The 22,231-nt window shown below is 42.1% G+C and overlaps 2 protein-coding genes across 2 annotated transcripts in view; both read right to left on the bottom strand.

The window, feature by feature from the left end:
- Positions 1–5,266, bottom strand: part of LOC132402958 (extracellular calcium-sensing receptor-like) — a 41,879-nt gene extending 36,613 nt beyond the window's left edge. The window contains exon 1 of the mRNA XM_059986117.1: positions 5,158–5,266. Coding sequence (XP_059842100.1) covers positions 5,158–5,266 — 109 coding nt within the window. The remainder of the gene's footprint in view (positions 1–5,157) is intronic.
- A 1,714-nt stretch (positions 5,267–6,980) lies between these two features.
- On the bottom strand, positions 6,981–21,934 carry LOC132402962 (extracellular calcium-sensing receptor-like). Its single transcript, XM_059986131.1, has 5 exons — positions 21,665–21,934; positions 19,951–20,784; positions 12,493–12,720; positions 8,660–8,783; positions 6,981–7,888 (listed from the first exon to the last, which is right to left on the bottom strand). The coding sequence occupies exons 1-5, from the start codon at positions 21,920–21,922 to the stop codon at positions 6,981–6,983; spliced, it is 2,352 nt and encodes a 783-aa protein (XP_059842114.1). The 5' UTR covers positions 21,923–21,934.
- Positions 21,935–22,231: the final 297 nt, after the last annotated feature.

Consider the following 22,231-nt stretch of genomic DNA (forward strand, 5'->3'; position numbering starts at 1 on the left):
TAATTCCCTCCCTTTCTCTTCCCCCATTCCACCTTCACTCTGTCTCCTCTTCAAGCTGCCTATCACCTCTCATGATTCTGCCTTCTACTACCGATAGTACTTTCCCCTTAGATTCCTTCTTCACTTCTCCTGCCTATCCCCTCCCTGCTTCTCCCCCCCACCCCTTGATCTTCCCTCTGATTCGTTTTCCACCCTCTCCCCACCTTCTTTATAGGGCCCCTGCCCCTCCTTCGTTAGTCCTGACGAAGGGTTTCGACCCGAAGCGTTGCTTTCTGTTGCTTTCAACGGATGCTGCCCGACCTGCTGAGTTCATCCAGATTTTTTGTACGTCTTCATTTGACCACAGCATCTGCAGGGCACTTTGTGTCAACTTGTTCAATCCTTTTCTCATCCTCTTTAGCTTCAAAGGAAAAAATATAGCTTACCCAACCTATCCTTGTAAGACATACTCTCTAATTTAGGCAGCATCCTGACAAATCTCCTTTGAGTTTTCTCCAAAACTTCCACATCATTCCATAATAAAGGAACCGAATTGAACACTGGTGAATTACGTCACTATGGACGTGACACAGAGGAAAGCAACGTACAATAGTGTTCCCTGTGAAGTACGGGTTGTAAAATAGATGACGGGAGCTGGAAGAGCCGGTTGTCTGAAAATGGATTAAGTTGCAACTGCATTTTCTGGGAGATGCGCAAGGAGTCTATTAAACAGCAATAAATTTATGGACATCATAAAGAACACAGAAGAAATGGTATATTCTTCTTCACCTAATATTGCTGTCGCAAAACCAGCAGGTACTGAGAATGTGTCCCATTGATCCTAGTGGTAAGCTAGTATAGTAATTGCAAAGACCCCAGCAGAGAAATTTAAAGTGCCCTTGGCAACGGATGAGACGCCAAAAGATTGGTGAAAAACTAATATTGCTTCGTTGTTTAAGAAGGGCTCAGAAAGTAATCCGGGAATTTATAGAGAAGTGCCACTGACAACAATATTGTGTAAGCTATTGGAAGGAATTCAGAAGAAAGGCGTATACACGTATTTCTAAAGACATGGAATATTTGGAGTTTATAATTAGAATTAGAAACTTTACTTTTAATATAATTATGGAAATGGATAGGACTGGAAGCAGGGTTGAGATTTTTCAGTGGAGAAAGGCTAACTTTGAGGAGATGCGAAATGATTTAGAAGAAGTGGCATGGGACAATTTGCTTTATGGTAAGGATGTAATAGAGGCATGGAGGTAATTTAAAGTTGAAATTTTCAGGGTACGGAGTCTTTATCTTCTTGTTAGGTTGAAAGTAAAGGTTAAAAGTTTGAGAGAGCCATGGTTTTCAATGGATATTGGAAACTTGGTTAGGGAAAAGAGAGATATCTATAATAAATATAGGCAGCATGGAGTAAATCAGGTGCTCGAGGAATATAAAGAATGTAAGATGAATCTTAAGGGAGAAATTAGAAAAGCTAAACGAGTATAAGAGGTTCCTTTGGCAAGTAAGGTGAAAATAAACCCGAAATGCTTCTACAGTTATATTATTAGCAAAAGGAGAGTGAGGGATAAAATTGGTCCCTTATAGAATCAGAGTGGACAGCTATGTGTGGAGCTAAAAGAGATGGAAGAGATATTGAACAGTTACTTTTCTTCGGTATTCACTAAGGAGAAGGATATTGAATTGTGTAAGGTAAGGGACAAAAGTAGGGAAGTTATGGAAACTATGACGATTAAAGTGGAGGAAGTACTAGTGCTTTTAAGGAATAAAAAAGTGGATACATCATGCGGGTCCTGACAGGATATTCCCTAGGACCTTGAGGGGAGTTAGTCTAAAAATAGCAGGTGCTCTGACAGAAATATTTCAAATGTCTTTAGAAACGGGCATGGTGCCGGACGATTGGCGTATTGATCATGTGGTTCCATTGTTTAAAAAGAGTTCTCAGAGTAAACCTAGAAATTATAGGCCTATCAGTTTGTCGTCAGTGGCAGATAAATTAATGGAATGTATTCTTAGAGATGGTATTTATAATTATCTGGATAGACAGGGTCTGATAAGGAATAGTCAGCATGAATTTGTGGGCGGAAGGTCATGTTTGAGTTTTTTGAAGAGGTTACGAGGAAAGTTGACGAGGGTAACGCAGCGGATGTTGTCTATATGAACTTCAGTAAGGCGTTTGACAATGTTCCGCACAGAAGGTTAGTTAGGAAGGTTCAATCGTTGGGCATTAATATTGAAGTAATAAAATGGATTCAACAGTGGATGGATGGGAGATGCCAGGGAGTAGTTGTTGTTAACTGTTTGTCAGGTTGGAGGCCGATGACTAATAGTGTGCCTCAGGGATCTGTACTGCGTCCAATCTTGTTTGTCATATACATTAATGACCTGGATGATGGGGTGGCAAATTGGATTTGTAAGTATGCAGATGATACTAAGATAGGTGGCCTTGTGGGTAGGTTTTCAAAGCTTGCAGAGAGATTTAGGCCAGTTAAAAGAATGGGCTGAACGGTATCAGATGGAGTTTAATGCTGATAAGTGTGAGGTGATACGTTTCGGAAGGAATAATCCAAGTGGGACATACATGGTAAATGTTATGACATTGAAGAATGAAGTAGAACAGAGTGATCTAGGAATAATGTCGCATAGTTTCCTGAAGAAGGACTCTCATGTAGATAGGGTGTTGAAGAAAGCTTTTGGTATGCTGGCCTTTATAAATTCGAGCATTGAATATAGGAGTTCGGATGTAATGTTAAAATTGTACAAGACATAGTTGAGGCCGAATTTGGAGTATCGTGTACAGTCCTGGCCCATCTAGACCGTGCGGAACGCTTACTCTCACCTAGTCCCACTGACCTGCACTCAGCCCATAACCCTCCATTTCTTTCCTGTCCATATTCCTATCCAATTTTACGTTAAATGACAATACCGAACCTGCCTCTACCATTTCTACTGGAAGCTCGCACCACACAGCTACCACTTTCTGAGTAAAGAAATTCCGCCTCGTGTTGCCCCTAAACTTTGGTCCGTTATCTCTCAGCTCGTGTCTTCTTGTATGAATCTCCCCTACTCTCAATGGAAAAAGCCTATCCACATCAACTCTATCTAACCCCCTCATAATTAAAACTAAATCAGTAAGCTTGTGGATGACACAATGATTGCTGGTGTTTGGAAGTCTATCAAAGATTGCATCAGAAACGGGCCAATAAAAATGTGCTGGAAAATGGCAGACGGAACTTAATATAGATAAATGTAGGAGTTGCACTTTGGGAGGACCACCAACGATAGGTCTTACTACGAAAGTAGTCTGGAACTGAGGAGTGCGGTGGAATAAATGAATTTCGGAATACAGATCCATAACTCCATGAAAAAGTTGTCGGTGGCTGTTATGCCAATAAAAAATGTTTAGTCACATATGTCCTTTATAAAATCAAAGTCATGCAGGAGTTAAGATGTATGCTGAAATCTTTGAAGTAGATGTTGAGTCCTAATTTGCCGTACTCTGTCTTGTTTTGTCAACAAACTGCTTAATCATATAAATAGAATTGAAAAAAAACAGTGCAGAGAAATTTATATTTACAATCATGTTGTCGGTATTATGGATCTGAGATAAAGAAAATGGTTGAATATATTAACGAGTTAATTAGGGTGGATAAGGTTCTGTTACAGTACATGACCTGGAGTTACAATCAAACTTCGGTTCTTCGTGGTGATGCGACCACCTCCCGGGGGCTCAAGTCCGGCTAATTCTCCATATCCCAAAGACACAGCCCAGAAGATGGGAGCATCTTGCAGGTTCCTAAACCCAAAATACACTGCAGATGCTGTGGTCAAATTAACACGTACAAACAAGCTGGAGAAACTCAGCAGGTCGGGCAGCATCCGTGCAAACGAGCAGTCAACGAGATCCTTCATCAGTCCTGACGAAGGGTCCCGGCCCGAAACATTGACTGCTCGTTGCGGGTTCCTAGGTTTCACAGCAGTGCTGAAGGGGTGATTCCAAGCCGGTGCCGGCAACTGAAACGTCATGGGAGAGAAAGACACATCGGGAACAACGGATCAACAGTACTCGGTGAGTCGCTCGCTCTCTCCTTCTCTTTCTCTAACAATAACTTAAGTTTTACTTTGTCTTTTTGTGTGTTTTCTCCACCATCCGTCAGTCTGTGGTATTTTATTGCCATGCGCTCCTCTTTGTTTTCATGCCCCATGTGCATCTCTGCCCGCTCCTGCTCTACTCCGGCCCCTGTACTAATGAGTGCTCCCCCTCTCACGTGTTTCTATTATTACCATTTTTGCTGCCACTTCTGTGTCATTATGCTACACCTTTCAACTGTCTCTCTGTTTATTGCTCAGTGTATTTCAATCCTGTGCTTTCACCTGTTTATTGTTATACTGTGCCAATGAGGTTTCCTGAGCTTTTCCAGCATTCGTAACAGAATACTGTCCGTCCGAATATCGACTCTATCTGTTTCCCAATTTTTTTTTGGATTTCTTTGGAATATTTGATCTCCACTTGAATTTTGACGCCGACTTTGACTTTGTTTCACCTCAGGATTTGCAGCTTAGTAAATATCCCAGTGCGCACAGTACTTGATCTACGATTGGGTCCCTGCTTCAGCCTCCTGACGGTACAATCTGGCCAAAATGGATCCAGTAGACCCCAGTCGTCTGAGACCTGTCCTGCAACATCAGGGAGTGATGCTAGGGAGAAACCTGAGCCAGCTGGACTCCGGGTTCAGGAGAATGGAGTCATATTTTGTCAATGTAGCTGATGTTGCAGCCCAAACTTAGTCACTCCTGCTGTCTCAGACCGCCCATCAATTTTCTGTGACTGAATCCTCTGCCCCGCCCTCTGCGTTCTCGCTTACTCCTCCCGTCTAAGAGCCCCGTTTGCCTCCTCCAGAAAGCTACTCATGTGGGTCCGGTACCTGCCGCTCTTTTCTTTCCCAGTGCACCTTAATTTTTGAGTTACAACCAACAAACCTTCCAATGGATCGAGCCTAGGTGGCCTACAACATCATTCAACTGTCCGGTTGGTCCAAAGAATATGGAACAACCGTCTGAGAAACCGGTTCACCTTTCTTCATAGGTTTTCAGTTAATTTCTGATGAGGTAGGAAAAGTATTTGATCGCTCCAAACATGAGAGAGGGGTTGCCAGTGAAATGCTGTACAGGCGCCGGGGCGCAGCTTTGTGTCAAATTCCGCCATAGAGTTCCGGACCCTAGCCACATCCGGCGGCTGGAACTCGGAGGCGCAATACGATACCTTTATGAATGGCATCTCCGAAAACATTGAAGATGGGCTGGTTACCCAGGACCTTCCTATCACCTTCTAAGCCCTGGTGGATTTGGCCATCCGTATTGATGTTCGATCTCAGCAACGCCACAGAGGGAAAGGTTCCAGATTGTCCCTGGGAAGTCTGGGTGAATTCCAATCTCCTTGTCAGTCGACTTTGGCCTGCCGTTTACCTTAAAGTACAATTCTCGTTCCAGAGCCAATAGATTGCCTGATATTTCAGGGAATAGTGGACAGTACGAAGGATAGGTATGTAACACAAACGTATGGTCTTAAAAGGGAAGGGTGGACAACTGTGGTTGAAAAGGGAATTTCAGAGCAGGTAGGTTATGCTGCAAATGTGCAGGGTAATGGTGAGGCCGCACCCGGATTACTGCATACAGTCCTGTTCTCCTTACTTGAGGAAGGATGTACTGGCTTTGGACGCGGTGCGGAGGAGGTGCGACTTGTTGATTCCACAGATGAGTGGGTCGACTATGAGGAGGCACGGTACTCGCTGGAATTCAGGAGAATGAGAGGAGATCTCATAGAAACATATATCAAAAAGAGGGGGTAGATAAGATAGACGCACGAAAGTTCCCCCCCCCCCAAAAAAAAAAACTGATGGATTAGTCGAGAACTGTGGGATATAGCCTCAGGATTTGGGCAAGAAGATTTAGGATGGAGTTGAGGAGGAACTGATTTTCTCAACGAATGGGGAATCTATGGAATTCCATGCCCAATAAAGCCTTGGAGGCTACCTCAGCATCTATATTTGAGAAAGGTTTAGGCAGATTGTTGAATAGAGGGTACTTACGGTCGAAGGGAAAAGACAGTTAGCTGGAATGGAGTCAATGGCAGTATCACCCATGATCTTATTGAATGGTGGAGAAGGATTAACGGGCATCATGGTCTTCTCCTGCTCCTTTTTCTTATGTACTAATGCCCAAGACAAGGGATATAAGATAACAAAGGCACGCAGGAATTAAAACAGATTGGGAGGCATTTAAAATTCAACAAGAAGAAAATACAATCAAAAAGCTACAGGAAAAGGTAAAGAATAGGTTACCATAGGCATGCCATTGGGTGCATTTAAGACGGAGATTGATACATCTTTGTTTGTCCACGTCATGAACCGTTACAGGGAGAAGGCCGGGGAGTGGGGCAGAGGAAGTTAAGAACAGGATCAGCCATATTTGAAATAGCGGAGGTTACTTGATGGGCAAAATGGCCTAATTCTGCTCCATTGTCTTATGTTCTTGTGGTCTGATGGTAAATATATGTTTCGTTTTAGCAAGTAAATATTATTCATGGAAACAGTGGCATTACCCTCCTTGTACATTGTTTAACCGGTAGCAGCTGTTCATTGTCACTGTTCATGGACTCAGTTACCACTATGCCCAGCGATTCAAATTATGAAAGTCATTCCGTCAGTTGAAATTGTGTTCCTTATATGCAATATAGAACTAGTCTTCACCTTACAGGTGTCTTTCATGTGACGGATCAGTGTAGCAAACTAGCATAATTAAACTTCTTAATACTGAAGACGTCACCGCACCACTAACTGTATCAGTATTGTTTATTGCTATCACAAAGTTTCGATGACTATGTTGAGACATGAAAAGGCATCAATTGCTGAGACATCAAAAGACTCATTCTAGCTTTTATGAAACGGGGATACGCACTTTGATGCGACAATGATATAAAGGGACGCTAATAGTTACAGTGATGTCCCTTTAGCCATCATATATTTTCTTGTATTAATCTCCGGTTTCAGTAAGATAATGTAACATTTCGGTGCAAAAATGCAAACGAGCAGACCGAAGCTTGATGCCCAAATGGCGAACACTTCTACAGCCACGGTGTACTTTCCTGGAGAGCTCACATAAGCTGGAATAAAGGTTATCCAAACAGCGCAAAAGATCAGCATGCTGAAGGTGATGTACTTTGCGTCATTGAAACTGTCCGGGAGTTTTCGGGCAAGGAACGCAAGCACTAAACAGACAATGGATAACAAAGCGATATAGCTCGAAACTACGTAAAAGGCGGTCAATGAGCCCACGACACATTCCAGAATAATGATGTCTCTATAATGGCTCATGTTTTTAAGGGGGTAGGGGGGTGACAAGCTCAGCCAGAAAATGCAAACTATACTCTGCAGAACTGTAAGGACGAAGACGCCCAAACGTTGCTGTGTCGGTCCGAAACGACTCATCACGCTGCTATTGGGCATAGTTGCTTTAAAGGCGACAACGACAATGACAGTTTTGCCCAAGATGCAGGAAATGCAGAGAACGAACACAATCCCGAAAGCCGTGCGGCGCAACATGCAAGACCATTCGGTAGGTTCTCCAATGAACGCGAGTGAGCAAATGAAGCAAAGCAGGAGTGCGAAGAGGAGTAGAAAGCTGAGCTCCGAGTTGTTCGCTTTGACCACGGGAGTTTCTCGATTCCGGTAGAAAATGACAGCGGTGCCCAAAGTAAAACACACTCCCACTATAGCAAGCGCCACTAATACAAACCCCAGAACTTCTCCAAAGGAAAGAAACTCAACTCTTTTGAGAACACATTGCGTTTTTGCATGATTGGACCAGTACACTGAAGGGCACTGTATGCATTCCGTGGAATCTGAAAAGAAAATGATACGAAATTTGGTATGACCACATTTTTGTTCAAGATTCATAAGATTCAAGATGGGCTAACTTCAATTCTGGTATACACGTACACAGGTGTATGAAAAAAAACTGATGCAGCATGGAAACGTATATAATACATAACACAATAATAAATTTTAAATGGTAGGAAATTATAACGTCGTAGGTTGAGCAATGTGGATTGTTAGGTTAGTGCGTAGAGGTGTTGAACAGATTTATTGAGCGGGAAAATAATTGCTTTTGAGTGTGGTAGTGACGGCGCGGTCACTGCACATAGCCAAGATAAAAATCCAGAGCGGAAGATACTCAGTACCGTGATTGATGAGAGTAGTACAGACAAGCCATTCACAAGGTGAGTAGTACCATTCTTCATGTTAATAGCCCTTTATTACTCCTTGTTGTATGTGCAAGTGTCGTTGATGGAGGCCAGCTTCAAACCGCTGTTGCGAATTGTGGTTTTGATTACATCTTGTAGCGTTTCCTTTCCGCCGGCGTGCTGTTTTTGTACCAGGCTGTAAAGCAACGGCTGCACATCTGTACAAAGATGTGATCATAGATGTTCATAGTAGAGCTCCCTCAGAATGCACAGAATATAAAGGCGTTAGTGACCTCTTATGATTCTATCGAATGTGCCCAGAGACTATATGAAGTTTGTGCGCTTTGTGCTCTCTCAGGAGGTTGGATATGCTCGCAGCTTCAACTGCTATGCCGGTGACATGAATTATGTTGTACGTCGTGCACTTACCAGTGACGTTGCTGATTTCACCAGCGGCGCATTCTGCGCAGTCAAAACAACATATCGGCTGCCCTTTCCGGCTTACTTTTCTTGTGCCCGGCAGGCAAGGTTCAGAGCAAACTGCTCGTGGGATCTGAAACAATGGGAAACATTCAGACAGCATCCATTGGACATATAAATACACCCGTTAAGCATGAGGAATAGCTGATTAATAGTTTTAATTCAACTTTATAAGGGGGAGAAAAATAGATGTTAATGAATGTTGAACTATATTATTTATAAAGAATACGAAATATGTGAAATGTGAAGCAATAAACGGGGTTAGCTAAAATGGCTGCTTCGCGAGATGAGCAATAGGTGAGTTATACCTCCCAAGGGAGAGGATGGATTCTGAAATTCCAAATCACCAATGCTTCGGTGCAGCAATTAAGTAAGACCATATTAACCAAAATACAGGAGCAGGATGAGTCAATTTGACCAATCTGCTTTGCTCCGCTCTTCAATCATACCAGTTCCTTTTCTCAACTCCTCAGCCTCACACTCCGGCATTCTCCCCGTCACCTTCGAGGACGGGGAAAATGAGGAACCAGTTAAGCTCTACCTTAGATATATCGAAATATCCGGTCTTGAAAACTGCCACTTGGGAACAAATACCACAAATTAATTTCCCTCTGGGGAATGAAATATCTCTTCATCTCTGTTCTAAATGGCTGAGCAACAAACCTGAGGCTGTGTTCCCTTGTCCTAGGCTCACCCACCAAGGGAAACATCCGTTCCGTATCTAATCTGTCTAAAACTTTCAAAATTCTAAAGCTTTCAATCAGATCCTCGTTATCCTCCCAAATTTGAGTAATTACAGGTCCAGAACCAGCAAACATTCCTTGGTTTATACTTCTGAACGCCCGCTAAACCCTCTCCAATGCCAACACTTCTTTTCTTGGATAAGGATCGCAAACTGATCACAGTACACTAAGTAACGCCACCTCAGTGTCTAACATTTCGACTGCATCATTTCACTGCTCTGATATACAATACCTCTTTAAATGAATGCTAACATTGCTTTTGCCACCTAATCACCGACTCCTACTTTTGGTTAACCTGAAGTGTGTTCTAGACAAATACTGCCAAATCTCTTCGTATCTCAGATGTTTTTCTATTTTCTCTACGGTTAGAAAATAATTTGCACATTTATTTGCACCTTTATTTCTTCAGTGGCATGGAATGGCCATGAATTTTCCACCTTGTATTTCATTATGCAGTTTCTTGCTCATTCTGCCTATCCGTCTAGCTCTCTCTGCAGCCTTCCTGCTTGCTCATCCAGCACTTGCTGCTCCATCTATCTTCGTATCACCTGCAAACTTATCACAAAATGTAACCTATTCAATCATATAACATAATGATATACAGAATAAAAAGAAGTGGCACTCACACCGTCCCCTGCGGAACACAGTTCTTTACTGCCAGCCAGCACGAAAAGTGTCATTTTGTTCCAACTTGCTGTCTCGTACCTATCAGCAATGCTCTAACCATTCCAGCAATTTTCCTGTAATACCATGAGCTCTTAATATTGTGAACAGCCTCATGTGTGCTAACTGGACTAGAATTTCTTTTATGCAGCCACCCTCCTTTCTAAAAGAGTGGAGTGCCTTTTGTAATTTCCCATTAACAGGGTCTAATGTTGTCTAGGAGACAATTACTAATGCCATTGCAATCTCTACCTCTATCTCAGAGACTTTCAGATCTCTGATGTGCAGTTCATCTACTGCTGATAACTTACGCAACTTTAGTTCTTTCAGCATTTTGAAAGCATTTTACCTGGTAATAGTAATTATACTCACGTGTCTTCCATCACACCTTCAATAATGGCACTCTGCTAGTGGCTTGCACAGTGAACACAAATGTAAAATACTGATTTATTCTATCTTCCATCTCAACGTACCTTGTTATTTGTTACCTAGCTTTCATATTTCATTGTTTCCACCTAATTATAATTTTAGTTGCTTTCTGTATGTTTTAATGACTTCCCAATCTTCCATCTTCCCGCTTTTTTTTTGTTTTGCTGTATGCCCTCTATTTCACTTTTACATCAGCTTTGACTTCCTTTATTAGCCACGATTGTACTGTTTTGCAGTGTGACCATTAGTTTGCTTTTCCAATACATGCAGCCTGGAACTTCCTAATTTTTCCCAGAACTGAAGATATTTCTCGTCTGCTGTCAACCCTACTTTGACAACTGTAATTTCCTTCACTCCAGTGAAATACTGCTACGTCAGACTTTACTTTCTCCCTATCAAATTTATCCTGAATTCCATCATATTGTAAAATATTAATTCACCTTAATCTCCACAATCTTTCCCGCTTCCTTACATTATGCCCAATCCGGAGTAGTTGATCCTCTACCAGGCTCAAATACAAATTGTTCGAAAAAGCCATCCCGGAGGCATTCAACTCACTTGCGATCTTTTACCAACCAGAGTTCCCCAACCGATTTTCATGTCAATATCTCCAGTGAATATCATAATGTTTTTCTTTTTGACACGCAGTTCTATTTCCATTGTTAATCTGTATTCCACATCCCGGTTATTGCTTGCAGGCCTCTATATAACTGCATCAAGACTCTTTTACACTTGTAGTTTATTAACTCATCCCATAAGGATTCAACGTCTTCCGATACGATGAAAAATCTTTTCACTGATTTGATATCTTTCTTTACCAGCAGGAGCACACAAACCCAACTTCCCACCTACTTATTCCGCCGATACAATGTGTAACCCTGGAAATCCAGCTCTCAACTATAACCAGTCTTCAGCCACGATTCATCATTCTTATTTCTTATAATCCGTAGATTGATTCACAACACTTTGAGTCCAATATATGCTTCCGCTTTTGATTCTGCATTCATAATATGCTGGCGTTAACTGTGATGACTGCAATTTTGTCCTATCACCGACCATTCTTGACAGTCTTTGATCTCGATATATATGTTTACTTTGTACCATTCACTCTTTCCTGAGACCCTTGAATCGGTTTTCCATCTCCCTGCCCCAATAGCCTAAGCCTTCATAAACAGCTGTAACAAACCCTCCATGAGTGTACTGCCAATCCTATCTATCAGGTTCAACCTATCACTGTTGTAGAGGATAGAGGATTTACTCCTACCAGAAGAGATCACAATGATTCCCGAAGCTAAGGCCCTGGCCGTTCAACCAGCTTCTGAACCATACGTTTAAATGCTTTATATTCCTGTTTCTACCCGAACATCGGATCTTATTGATTCCCAATGGATCTACGACCATCTTAGAAGCGTAGAATATGTCATACATTCTAATTCTACTAAAGTGTTTAGACATGAATACTAAAGTCAGCTTGGTGTTAGTCAAGTGTTTTCTGCATTAGTAAATATTTCTGTGGGAAGGAAAATAGATGGTAGAGTCACAGAAATACAGAATGATGCTATAGCAGGCCGCTCGGCCTTTGAGCCGTTTCTTCCTTCAGTCTGCAGCACCGTTGGGAGAAGAGATTCTTTGAGACTCCCTAATATCTCAGATAATAAATTTCTATTTCTCAGCTTGAAGTGATCAGCCTCTTATCTCGTGACTGCGCACTCTTGTTTGAGACGGTCCTATTCCTCAAAGGATATCAACATCTACTCATGAATATTTTATCGTTTCAAAAACAGAATCTCTCGTTCTTCTAACCTGCTGAAAATACAGATCTGAACCCTGGAAACTGCGCGTTATATTCACTAATCTGCAGCGTTGGCTGGCATATACAGCTGTATCTTCAATATCATCCATATCCAAGGCATGCAGCTATTTTCCCTAATAAAAGAAGGACTCTACCGTCTTTTCAGTCGTGCTCCACACGATGTCATAATTTTTCATCTTCAGTTCACTACCTGGCGGTGCCGAACCATCGTAATATCCAACGTTTACAATCTCAACTATACCATTCAAATTCGTCTGTAAGTTCACGAATTCGTATCTTGGAACTGGGTCACCATTTTCGTCAAAATACACGGTTTCTCCCGTCTTTGCTGTGAAATTCACTGTGCGGATGTAGTGCAGCAACTGAAAAAAGAATATTGTAAGGAGACGTGTTTAACGGTGGCGTGGATTCAGTGTAACGAAACAGATGTTCAAATTCACCCTAAGTTTTGTTTTCATAATCTAAATAACGAGAAAAGGAGTTGTATGCTATGCTTAAGACTTTGCAATGGATACATTTGAAATATTGCGTCCTTGTCTGGGTACCTTGCTGCTGGTCAGATATCAGTAAGATTGAAGGAGACAAGGACAACTTTCAAAGATGTTGCAAGGGCTTGATGACCGAGAAAAAGGAAAGGTTGAATCGATTAGGACAGTTTTTTAATGGACTGCAGCAGAAAAATTGGAGACTCATAAGTGGTAGAGCCTGGACGGAAGTTTAAAAGGGGAAAGTTTCGAGGGAGTTCTGGTATAACAGGCACCCCAATTATCAGTTGGACAGCTACGAGAGAGGAGGTGGCGCACCTGTCTGGGAGTGAAGTTTAAAAGGAAAAAGCTTCGCGGGAGTTGGCTATAACCAGGGCACCAACCATGTGATGGAGGGCAGCTATGTTTCAGGCATAAAAGGGAGACACTGTCTAGCGGAGCTGTAATCGACAGAGTGGTCGGATTCAGAACGGTCGTGCTTTAGGTCATTCGGTCTTTGACACAGTACGTGTATAAGTGGACTTGCACCTTGCACCTTTCGATGTAGCGTTAATACTTTGTTCTGGGTGTCAGATGTGGGAATCATAATGTTCCAGTCTCTCAGATGGCCAACTCTGCGCCAGGTGCACAGAGATGCAACTCCTGACAGACCGTGTTAGGGATATGGGCCTTTGGGCTGATGATCTACATCTTATGAAATAAAGAGAGTAGGTGGTAGATAGGAGATTCATGGAGATAGTTACCCCGAGGCGGCAGGACTTTGACAAGTAGGTGAATTTCAGGGAAGGGAAGGAAAATGCTCAGATAGTAGAGAGCACCCCTGTGGCCATCCCTCTCAGTAACCGTTATCACGTTTTGGGTGCTGGTGAGGGGGCAGACCGGACCGTTGATCCTCCGGCGCTCAGCCTGGTTCCGTGGAGCAAAAAGAAGAGCAGAAGATAAGGACTGGGAGTCATAGGGGATTCCAGTGTGAGGGTAACAGACAGGAGTTTCTTTCACCCAGATACAGATATCTGCATGGAGTGTTGCCTCTCAAATGCCAGGGTACCGGATGTCTCTTATCGGGTGCATGGAGAGGGTAAACAGCTAAATGTCTTGGTAAACGTTGATAAAAAGGGAGGAGATCCTGCCGAAGGTATCCAGGGAGTTGGGTAAGAAATTGCAAAGTAGGACCTCCAGGTAGTAATCTCAGGATTGCTCTCTGTTCCACATGCTAATGAGTGCAAGAATACCATGATCAATGTTTCTGGTTCCTGGATCAATGGGGCCCTTTCTGTGGGAGGTACGACCTGTAAAAAAATGATCGGTTACACTTGAACCAAGACAGTCCGATATCATAGAGTGCAATTTTAATAGAGCACTTAGGGAGGGTTTAATCTAGATTTGCAGGGGCATGGGAACCGGATGCAACGGGATATGGAACCAATGCCATCATAATCGTTGGGGATTTTAACTTGAAAGTTGATTCGGAAAACTCGGCCAGCATTGAACCTCAAGAGAGAAAATTTGTAGAATGTCCAATGGATGGCTTTTTAGAACAGATGATGTTGATCCACTAGCGGATCGGCTGTGCTGGTTTGGGTGTTGTGCATTGACCGGGAGTTGATAAAATAAATTACGGTTAAGGAACTGTTAGGAAAGAGTGATCACGATGTGATCGAGTTCACTTTGAAATTTGAGAAGGAGAAGCGAAATTACAATGTCTTGGTATTTCACTGGAATACAGGTATTTTCAATGGCATGAAAGGGTATCTGGCCAAAATTGACTGGAAAGGGATATTCGCAGGAAAGACTATAAAGCAATAATGAATCCACTTTCTTCGAAAAATAAGGGAAACACAAGACAAAAATATTCCAAATGAGGAAGTTTCCAGTGAAAGAAGGACACTACCGTGTCTAACAAGTAATGTCAGATCTAAAGTAAAAGCAAAAGAGAGGGCATACAGGAAGCCAAAGCTAGTGAGAAGTTAAAGGATTGGTAAATCCTTGAGGAACTGGCATGCAAGATAAACAAACGAGTTGCAGTAAATGTGCTGCACTCGGATTTTAAGAAGTCCTTTGTCAAAGTGCCGCATATGAGGCTGAAAGCTGAAAGCCCACGGAATTACAGGGAATTTACTTGTATGGGTTTAGCATTGGCTGATCGGGAAAAAAAGAGTGTGGGAGTAAAGAGAATCTCATTCTGGCTGGCTGCAGGTTAACAGTGGAATTCCACAGGCGTCTATGTTGGGACCGCTGTTTTTAACACAAGACTTTTACAGTGGGAGCAATAGATTTGTGGCTAAATTGGCCAATGATACAAATATAGTTGGAGGAATGGGTCGTGTTGAGTAAACAGAAAGTCTGCAGTGAGACGTAGATAGTTCAGGTGAATCGGCAAAGAAGAGACAAATGTAATACAGTGTCCGAATGGTCAGGGACATTGGTGGAAGCAACAAACGGGCAGAATGTTATTTAGACAAGGAGAGAATTCAAAATGCGGAGATGCAAAGAGAATTGGAAGTTTTTGTACAGGATACCCTGAAGTTGAACCTCCAGGTTAAATGGGCTGAGAAGGTGATTATAACGTTGGCAGTCATTTCCTGAGGTATATAATATAAGACTAAGGATGTGCTGTTGAGGCTTTATATGGCACTACTGATACTACACTTGAATTATTGCATGCAGCTCTGGGCTCCTTATTTTAGAGAAGTCATGCTGATATCGGAAAGGGTTCAGAGAAGATTCACGAAAAAGTTTCCAGGAATGAAAGGGATACTGTATGAGGAACGCTTAACAGCTCTTGGGCTGTAATCACTGTAGAGGATCTCATAGAAAAATTCCGAATGTTAGAAGGCCTGAGCAGATTAGATATGACAAAATTATTTCCCATGTTAAGGGAGTCTACAACAAGAAGGTATTTCTTCAGGATTGATAGACGTCCATTTAAAACTGATAAAAGGAGAAATTACTATTGAGCGAAGCTGGCAATTCTATGGAATTTGTTGACACGAGCGGCTGTGGAGGCCAAATCATTGGGTGTATTTAAGGCACAGCTAGATAGGTTCTTAATAAGCCATGTCATAAAACGCCATTGGGAGAAGGCAGGGGATGGGGTTGACTGGAAGAATTTGATCAGCCCATGACTGAATGGCGGAGCAGACTCGATGAGTGAATGGCTTACTTTTGCCACATTATCTTTTGGTCTTAATGTCTCCAAACATTAACCATTGCAGAGTGCAGCGTAGGAACAGGTACCTGGGCCCAAAATGCTATACCAAATCACTTAAATTAGTAGCCAGCGGCTACCTAAAGAAATCTCCCCTGGATACTCACTGCCTGTACTATTCCAATTTTTTCGCATTCATGTGCCCACTTACGGTTTGAAACTCTATAAAATTGCCTCCAAGAACTGCCTGAGCAGCGCAGTCCAGGAACACATCATTCTATCTAATAAAACACCTATTTTTTTCTCTTAGCCTCCGTCACTGCAGAGACGACAACCCTCATTTTTCCAAACAAAAATCGCAATGCCCCCTTACCCAGGGAACAGCTTAGTAGAATTCCTCTGCAAGCATTATAATGCTTCAATATCCTTCCGATAATAGGGCGAGAAGTACTATGAAATCTACAGATTCAGACCAAAGAGAGTCACTGACTCATAACTTACTGAGTGTATAACTCAGTGGCTCAACTAATAAAGAAAGGGTGTTATATGCCATCTTAAGCAATTCTTCAACCTGCATCCCCATTTTCAGGGAGCGATGAACTGGAGTCGCATGATCCTTGAACACTGTTTACATCATTGTCCTTTACAGGTACTGTCTCTTCAAAGCTGACCTTGCAAGGCACAGTACTTCACATTTATACCTTCCAGAGAAGCACGAACGAGGGGTTTAAACTTGTTGGTAGTGGGATGCGAAATCAGAGCACTAGATCAGAAAGTACAAAAGTGGAGGAAGGTAAAATTGTGAGACACTAAATACAGGGAGAAGCAACGTAATTGATCTGATAAAACGGATATCTTGTCGTGTGTCTCTTTTGATACTAGCTGGATGATATACGTATGATAAGGCGTATAGGATAGGAAAAAGGAAAACAGGCTATTTCCAACTGAGTCTAGAAGTCATGAAGTACGAGTGAAAAGTTTTCGGCGAACCTGAATGGGAATGTTTTCAATCAGAAGGAATTATGGTGGTGGAACGAACGGGCAGCGAAATAGCTGGATCCAGTGCCACTTGCAACATTTCAGAGAAGTTCGGATAACTGCATAGAATGCAACGTATCCAGATGTCCTTCGATGAGACAGGACAGAGTAAGAGCATGGTGTGCATTAGAAATGGATAATAACATGGTTCTGTGCTGTAGTAATCTATGACTCGATAAATCTATATGTTTATGATTGAAATGTTTAAGGACAATTACTTCATTGGAGACTACAGGTGCTCAAATCTGGCATAAAATATGTATGTTGTAATTTAATCAATTGTCAACTTCTCTTGACGTATTCTGCTGGAGTCGTTGAATTCCTCCGGAATTTGGTGCTGTACTCGGTCTTGATGTTATGGCAGTGTCAGCAAAATCTGGTGAAATGTCTCGGACCGAAATGTCGACCTTCCCAGCTGATAACTAACTACTAAGATTCCTCAGCATTTTCTGTTTCTGCTCTTCTTGATTTCCAGCATCAAGTGAATCTGTTCTGTTTCACATATTTCTGCCGTGAGCGAGGGGGTGGAGTAATATGGTTGTAGTGGTTATCTCATTATCGTTATAATAAACAATAGACAATAGGTGAAGGACTATGCCATTAGGCCCTTAGAGTCAGCACCGCCATTCAATGTGATCATGGCTGATCATCCATAGTCTGTACCCCGTTCCTTCCTTCTCCCCATATCCCTTGACTCCGCTATCTTTATGAGCTCTGTCTAACTCTTTCTTGAAAGCATCCGGAGGATTGGCCTCCACTGCTTTCTGATTCAGAACATTCCATAGATCCACAACTCTCTGGGTGAAAAAGTTTTTCCTCAACTCCGTTGTGAATGGCCTACCCCTTATGCTTAAACTGTGACCTCTGGTTCTGGACTCCCCCAACATCGGGAACATTTTCCTGCCTCTAGCGTGTCCAATCCCTTAACAATCTTATATGTTTCAATCAGATCGCCTCTCATCCTTCTAAATTCCAATGAATACAAGCCCAGTCGCTCCAATCTTTCAACATATGACAGTCCCGCCATCCTGCCAACCTACGCTGCACTCCCACAATAGCAAGAATGTCCTTCCTCAAATTTGGAGACCAAAACTGAACACAATACTCCAGGTGTAGTCTCACCAGGGCCCTGTACAACTGCAGAAGGACCTCTTTGCACCTATACTCCGTTCCCCTTGTTATGAAGGCCAACATGCCATTAGCTTTCTTCACTGCCTGCTGTACCTGCATGCATGCTTTCAGTGACTGATGCATAAGAACACCTAGATCTAGTTGTACTTCTCCTTTTCCTAACTTGACTCCATTTAGATAGTAATCTGCCTTCCTGTTCTTGCCACCAAAGTGGATAACCTCACATTTATCCACATTAAACTGCATCTGCCATGCATCTGCCCACTCATTCAACCTGTCCAAGTCACCCTGCGTTCTTCTAACATCCTCCTCATATTTAAAACTACTACCCAGCTTTGTGTCATCTGCAAATTTGCTAATGTTACTTCTAATCCCTTCATCTAAATGATTAATGTATATTGTAAATAGCTGCGGTCCCTTCACCGCGCATTGTGGTACCCCTCTAGTCACTGCCTGCCATTCTGGAAAAGGACCCGTTAATTCCTACCTTTTGTTTCCTGTCTGCCAACCAATTTTCTATCCCTGTGTGTACCCTACTCCCAATACCATGTGTTTTAATTTTGGCCGCTAATGTCCTATGTGGAACCTTATGAAAAGCTTTCTGAATGTCCAGGTACACTACATCCACTGGCTTTCCCTTGTCCATTTTCATTGTTACATCCTCAGAAAATTCCAGAAGGTTAGTCAAGCACGATTTCCCCTTCGTAAATCCATGCTGACTCGGACCGTTCCTATTACTGCTATCCAAATGTGCTGTTATTTCATAATTGACCAGCATTTTCTCCACCACTGATATCAGGGTAACTGGAATATAATTCCCTGTTTTCTCTCTCACTCCTTTCTTAAAAAGTGGGATAACATTAGCTATCCTCCACTCCTCAGGAACTGATACTGAATCTATAGAACATTGGAAAATGATTACTAATGCTTCCACGATTTCTAGAGCCACCTTATTAAGTACCCTGGAATGCAGACCATTAGGCCTTGGGGATTTACTGGCCTTCCATCCCATCAGTCTACCCAACACCATTTTCTGCCTAATGTGAATTTCCTTCAGTTCCTCCATTACCTTAGGTCCTCTGACCACTATTACATCTGGGAGATTTTCTGTGTCCTCCCTAGTGACGGCAGATCCAAAGTACCTATTCAACTCGTCTGCCATTTCCTTGTTCCCCATTATATATTCACCCGTTTCTATCTTCAGCGGCCCAACTTTGGTGTTAATTATTTTTTTCCTCTTCACATACCTAAATAAGCTTTTACTATCCTCGTGTATATTCTTGGCTAGCTTACTGAATAAGAATCCAGGTGCTGATAATACAGGGTGAAGACCTAAACATCGTTTGCAGGCAAGAGTGCTACTGCAAACTCAAGGGAAAGTAGTTCTTTTCGATGTTCAGTCTTTTAGATATTGCCCTCTCACCGCAACCCGACAGAGTGGAACACAGTCCACACGGACCTACAATACAGAAAGAGGGAGAGTTCCACCAATAATCTTCTCAATATGCATCTTTCATCTAACGTTATCTGCAAATTATCGAAACAATCTATCTGTTTGGCGACATTGCTCCTCTAAACATTAATGACTCAATGCCCTAATTAATTACAGATCGACCTGCTGAACATTTGAAACCAACTACAGAAAACTAAGACTAACCACAAAAAAACACTTCATTACCAAAGTAATCGCCTGTAATTTAGCTGCACATGGAAATAGTACATAATATAAGCTTCAAGCCGCCCGCGTGGTCATTTAGTTGTTTGGTTTTATAAAGGAAGTTCAAGCCTACCTGCCACGGCTCGAAATTTGAAATATGAGCGCATGTGTTATTCATAAAAGGCCCATGACCTTCTACACAGGTTAACAGATTATGGAGTGCGTAAGCAACACTGTAGACCGCTTTATACACGTGGTAAGACCTCCCTTCCGTTATCGCTGGAAGGTAGTCACTTTCAATCTCTTCTATTTGTTCGTTTCCAGTGCAATGCTGTACTTGATCCATGAAACTTTCCATGTATGTTTTATTGCTTGTTGCAAAAGAGCAGTTGAATAAAGTTTCCCAAAACTCCTCCACCAAAATATTGCCGGGAAATCTGGCCGGATGGACATTATGAAGATAATCCCTGAGACCATCTATCGCTGCCCTTCGAGTAGCCAGCCCTACTGTTCCTGCGAGATAAATTACACTTTCTTCAGGGGGCAGAAGATTTTCTGACACCCACGCCTCACTTCCAATCCATTGTATACCAGTTACATTTTCACGCAACATTTCGTTCAATAAGATCCGCATATCTGCAGCGTGAGCAAAGGCCACCACTACTTTAGTGGACGACTCCTTGATCACCTGAACAATTTTGCTGATTTTCTCTGGCGGATCAGACCTGTAAAATGACTCAGAGTAGGCAATGCAAACCCCAAACGTTTCCACATGTTTGACAAATCCTTGCATTCCAAAAATTCCGTAATCGGTGTTACTTCTAATAGTGCCGATCCAAGTCCAGCCGAATGTTTTCACCAGCTCAGCGAGAATTTTGGACTGATAATAGTCGCTGGGGCTCGTTCGAAAAAACGTCGGGTATTCTTTCTTATCGCTGAGACAGGAGCAGGTGGATGAATAACTCACCTGTAGAGAAGGAAGTAAATAGATGAATACCAGGTTCCAGCTTTTAAATGACAAGGATTCATATATCACCAGCATTTCAACGTGCATATTTCTATTTGTACATAATTGCATTATTGAATATGATTTATGAATAATATACAGCACATATAACACCTTGAAACAGCATGCTAATACAATGATGCATGCAATGCATACCTATTACCTTTTTGTTGACAGGATTAAAGGACATACGCTATGAGAATAGTTTCGAGAAGGCTGGGATGGTTCCCGGAGTGCTGTGCAGTATGAAAGGATATCTGATAAGCTTATCAGAGTCTGCGAGGTATAGTCAGAATAGAGAGCCTGTGTTTTTATTTTATTATGTTTACTTATTTCCTACCATAGTGCAAGCGTTTAAGGTATGGCACAGAAAAGATGAAAGATGATGTGCCAGAAATTTCGTTTTTCACACATGCAGGTTTCGGTGCCTGCAATGTGGTGCTTGGTGACGCGAGCGGATAAACAAGACAGAGCATTTGGAGGTTCCTCGATGGACACATGAATGCACTTTGTACGGAGGGTATGGGCATGGAATTAGTTTAATTAGTAATTTAATTTATAGTTTAATTATTTCTTCAGAAAACATAGGAAGAAGGGAATACCCCTGGTTTTTATGATTTATTGTCTTTTACAACGAAATTTTACAGCTGGTATAAAAAACGCATAAACATGGGATAATTCAACTAACACAAAATCCCAAGAAACGACGCATCTTTCATTATTATGTTGGCATTTTAAGTTTGGACACCTCTATCTGAACTCAGCTAAACACAGAATCATAATTATGTGTTAGTGTTGAATGGGAAATTGGTACTGCCATCGTCAATTCTTTAAACATTACCAGGGGAATTCCGAAGGATCCAATTGTCCTTGCGGTTACGATGGAATTTGTAGATGGACCACAGCCAACAATAGCAGCGACATTGGAGGAACCTCTACATTCAGTGTATTCAGCTGATTCTTCTTCTCCGTTGATCAAAGCAAACGCTGCTTTCGAAGCGAACGCGGAGGATGAACAGTCATCGTGGATATGATATCCAAGTGTCATTCCCGGGAGGAGATTCTCATTCTGGTTTATTTCTTCAATGGCAAATATCATCGTTTGCGCCCGTTGGAAGAATGGAAACTCAAAACTGAGGGATAAGAATAGGTTCTCGTGAAAGAAGTCTTCATATTCATAATCCATCAGGAAATAACAATAAACAGCCTAAATCTTGAATTCTGAAGGTTTTAATTTGTAACAGTTTACTTAAGTTTCAAGTTATCGAAAAAGAGTGTAAACAGCACTGACCTGATTGATCGTATTTTATCGGCTTCCAGCTCAAGATAGTACATATGCTCGAATTTAAAATAAGCAGGATAAAACAAACACTGCAGAGGAGGGCTCGAAATTTCTTGCTGCACACGG

Source organism: Hypanus sabinus, chromosome 2 (genome assembly GCF_030144855.1).
Source record: "Hypanus sabinus isolate sHypSab1 chromosome 2, sHypSab1.hap1, whole genome shotgun sequence".
Classification (NCBI taxonomy): domain Eukaryota; kingdom Metazoa; phylum Chordata; class Chondrichthyes; order Myliobatiformes; family Dasyatidae; genus Hypanus; species Hypanus sabinus.

Coding starts and splice junctions, on each gene's coding strand:
- LOC132402962 (XM_059986131.1), bottom strand. CDS start 21,922: ATGATATTTGCCATTGAAGAAATAAACCAGAATGAGAATCTCCTCCCG. Junction 20,785..21,664: donor GATCCTTCGGAATTCCCCTG/GTAATGTTTAAA, acceptor CCTTCTCTACAG/GTGAGTTATTCATCCACCTG. Junction 7,889..8,659: donor TGAAATCAGCAACGTCACTG/GTAAGTGCACGA, acceptor TTTTCTTTTCAG/ATTCCACGGAATGCATACAG.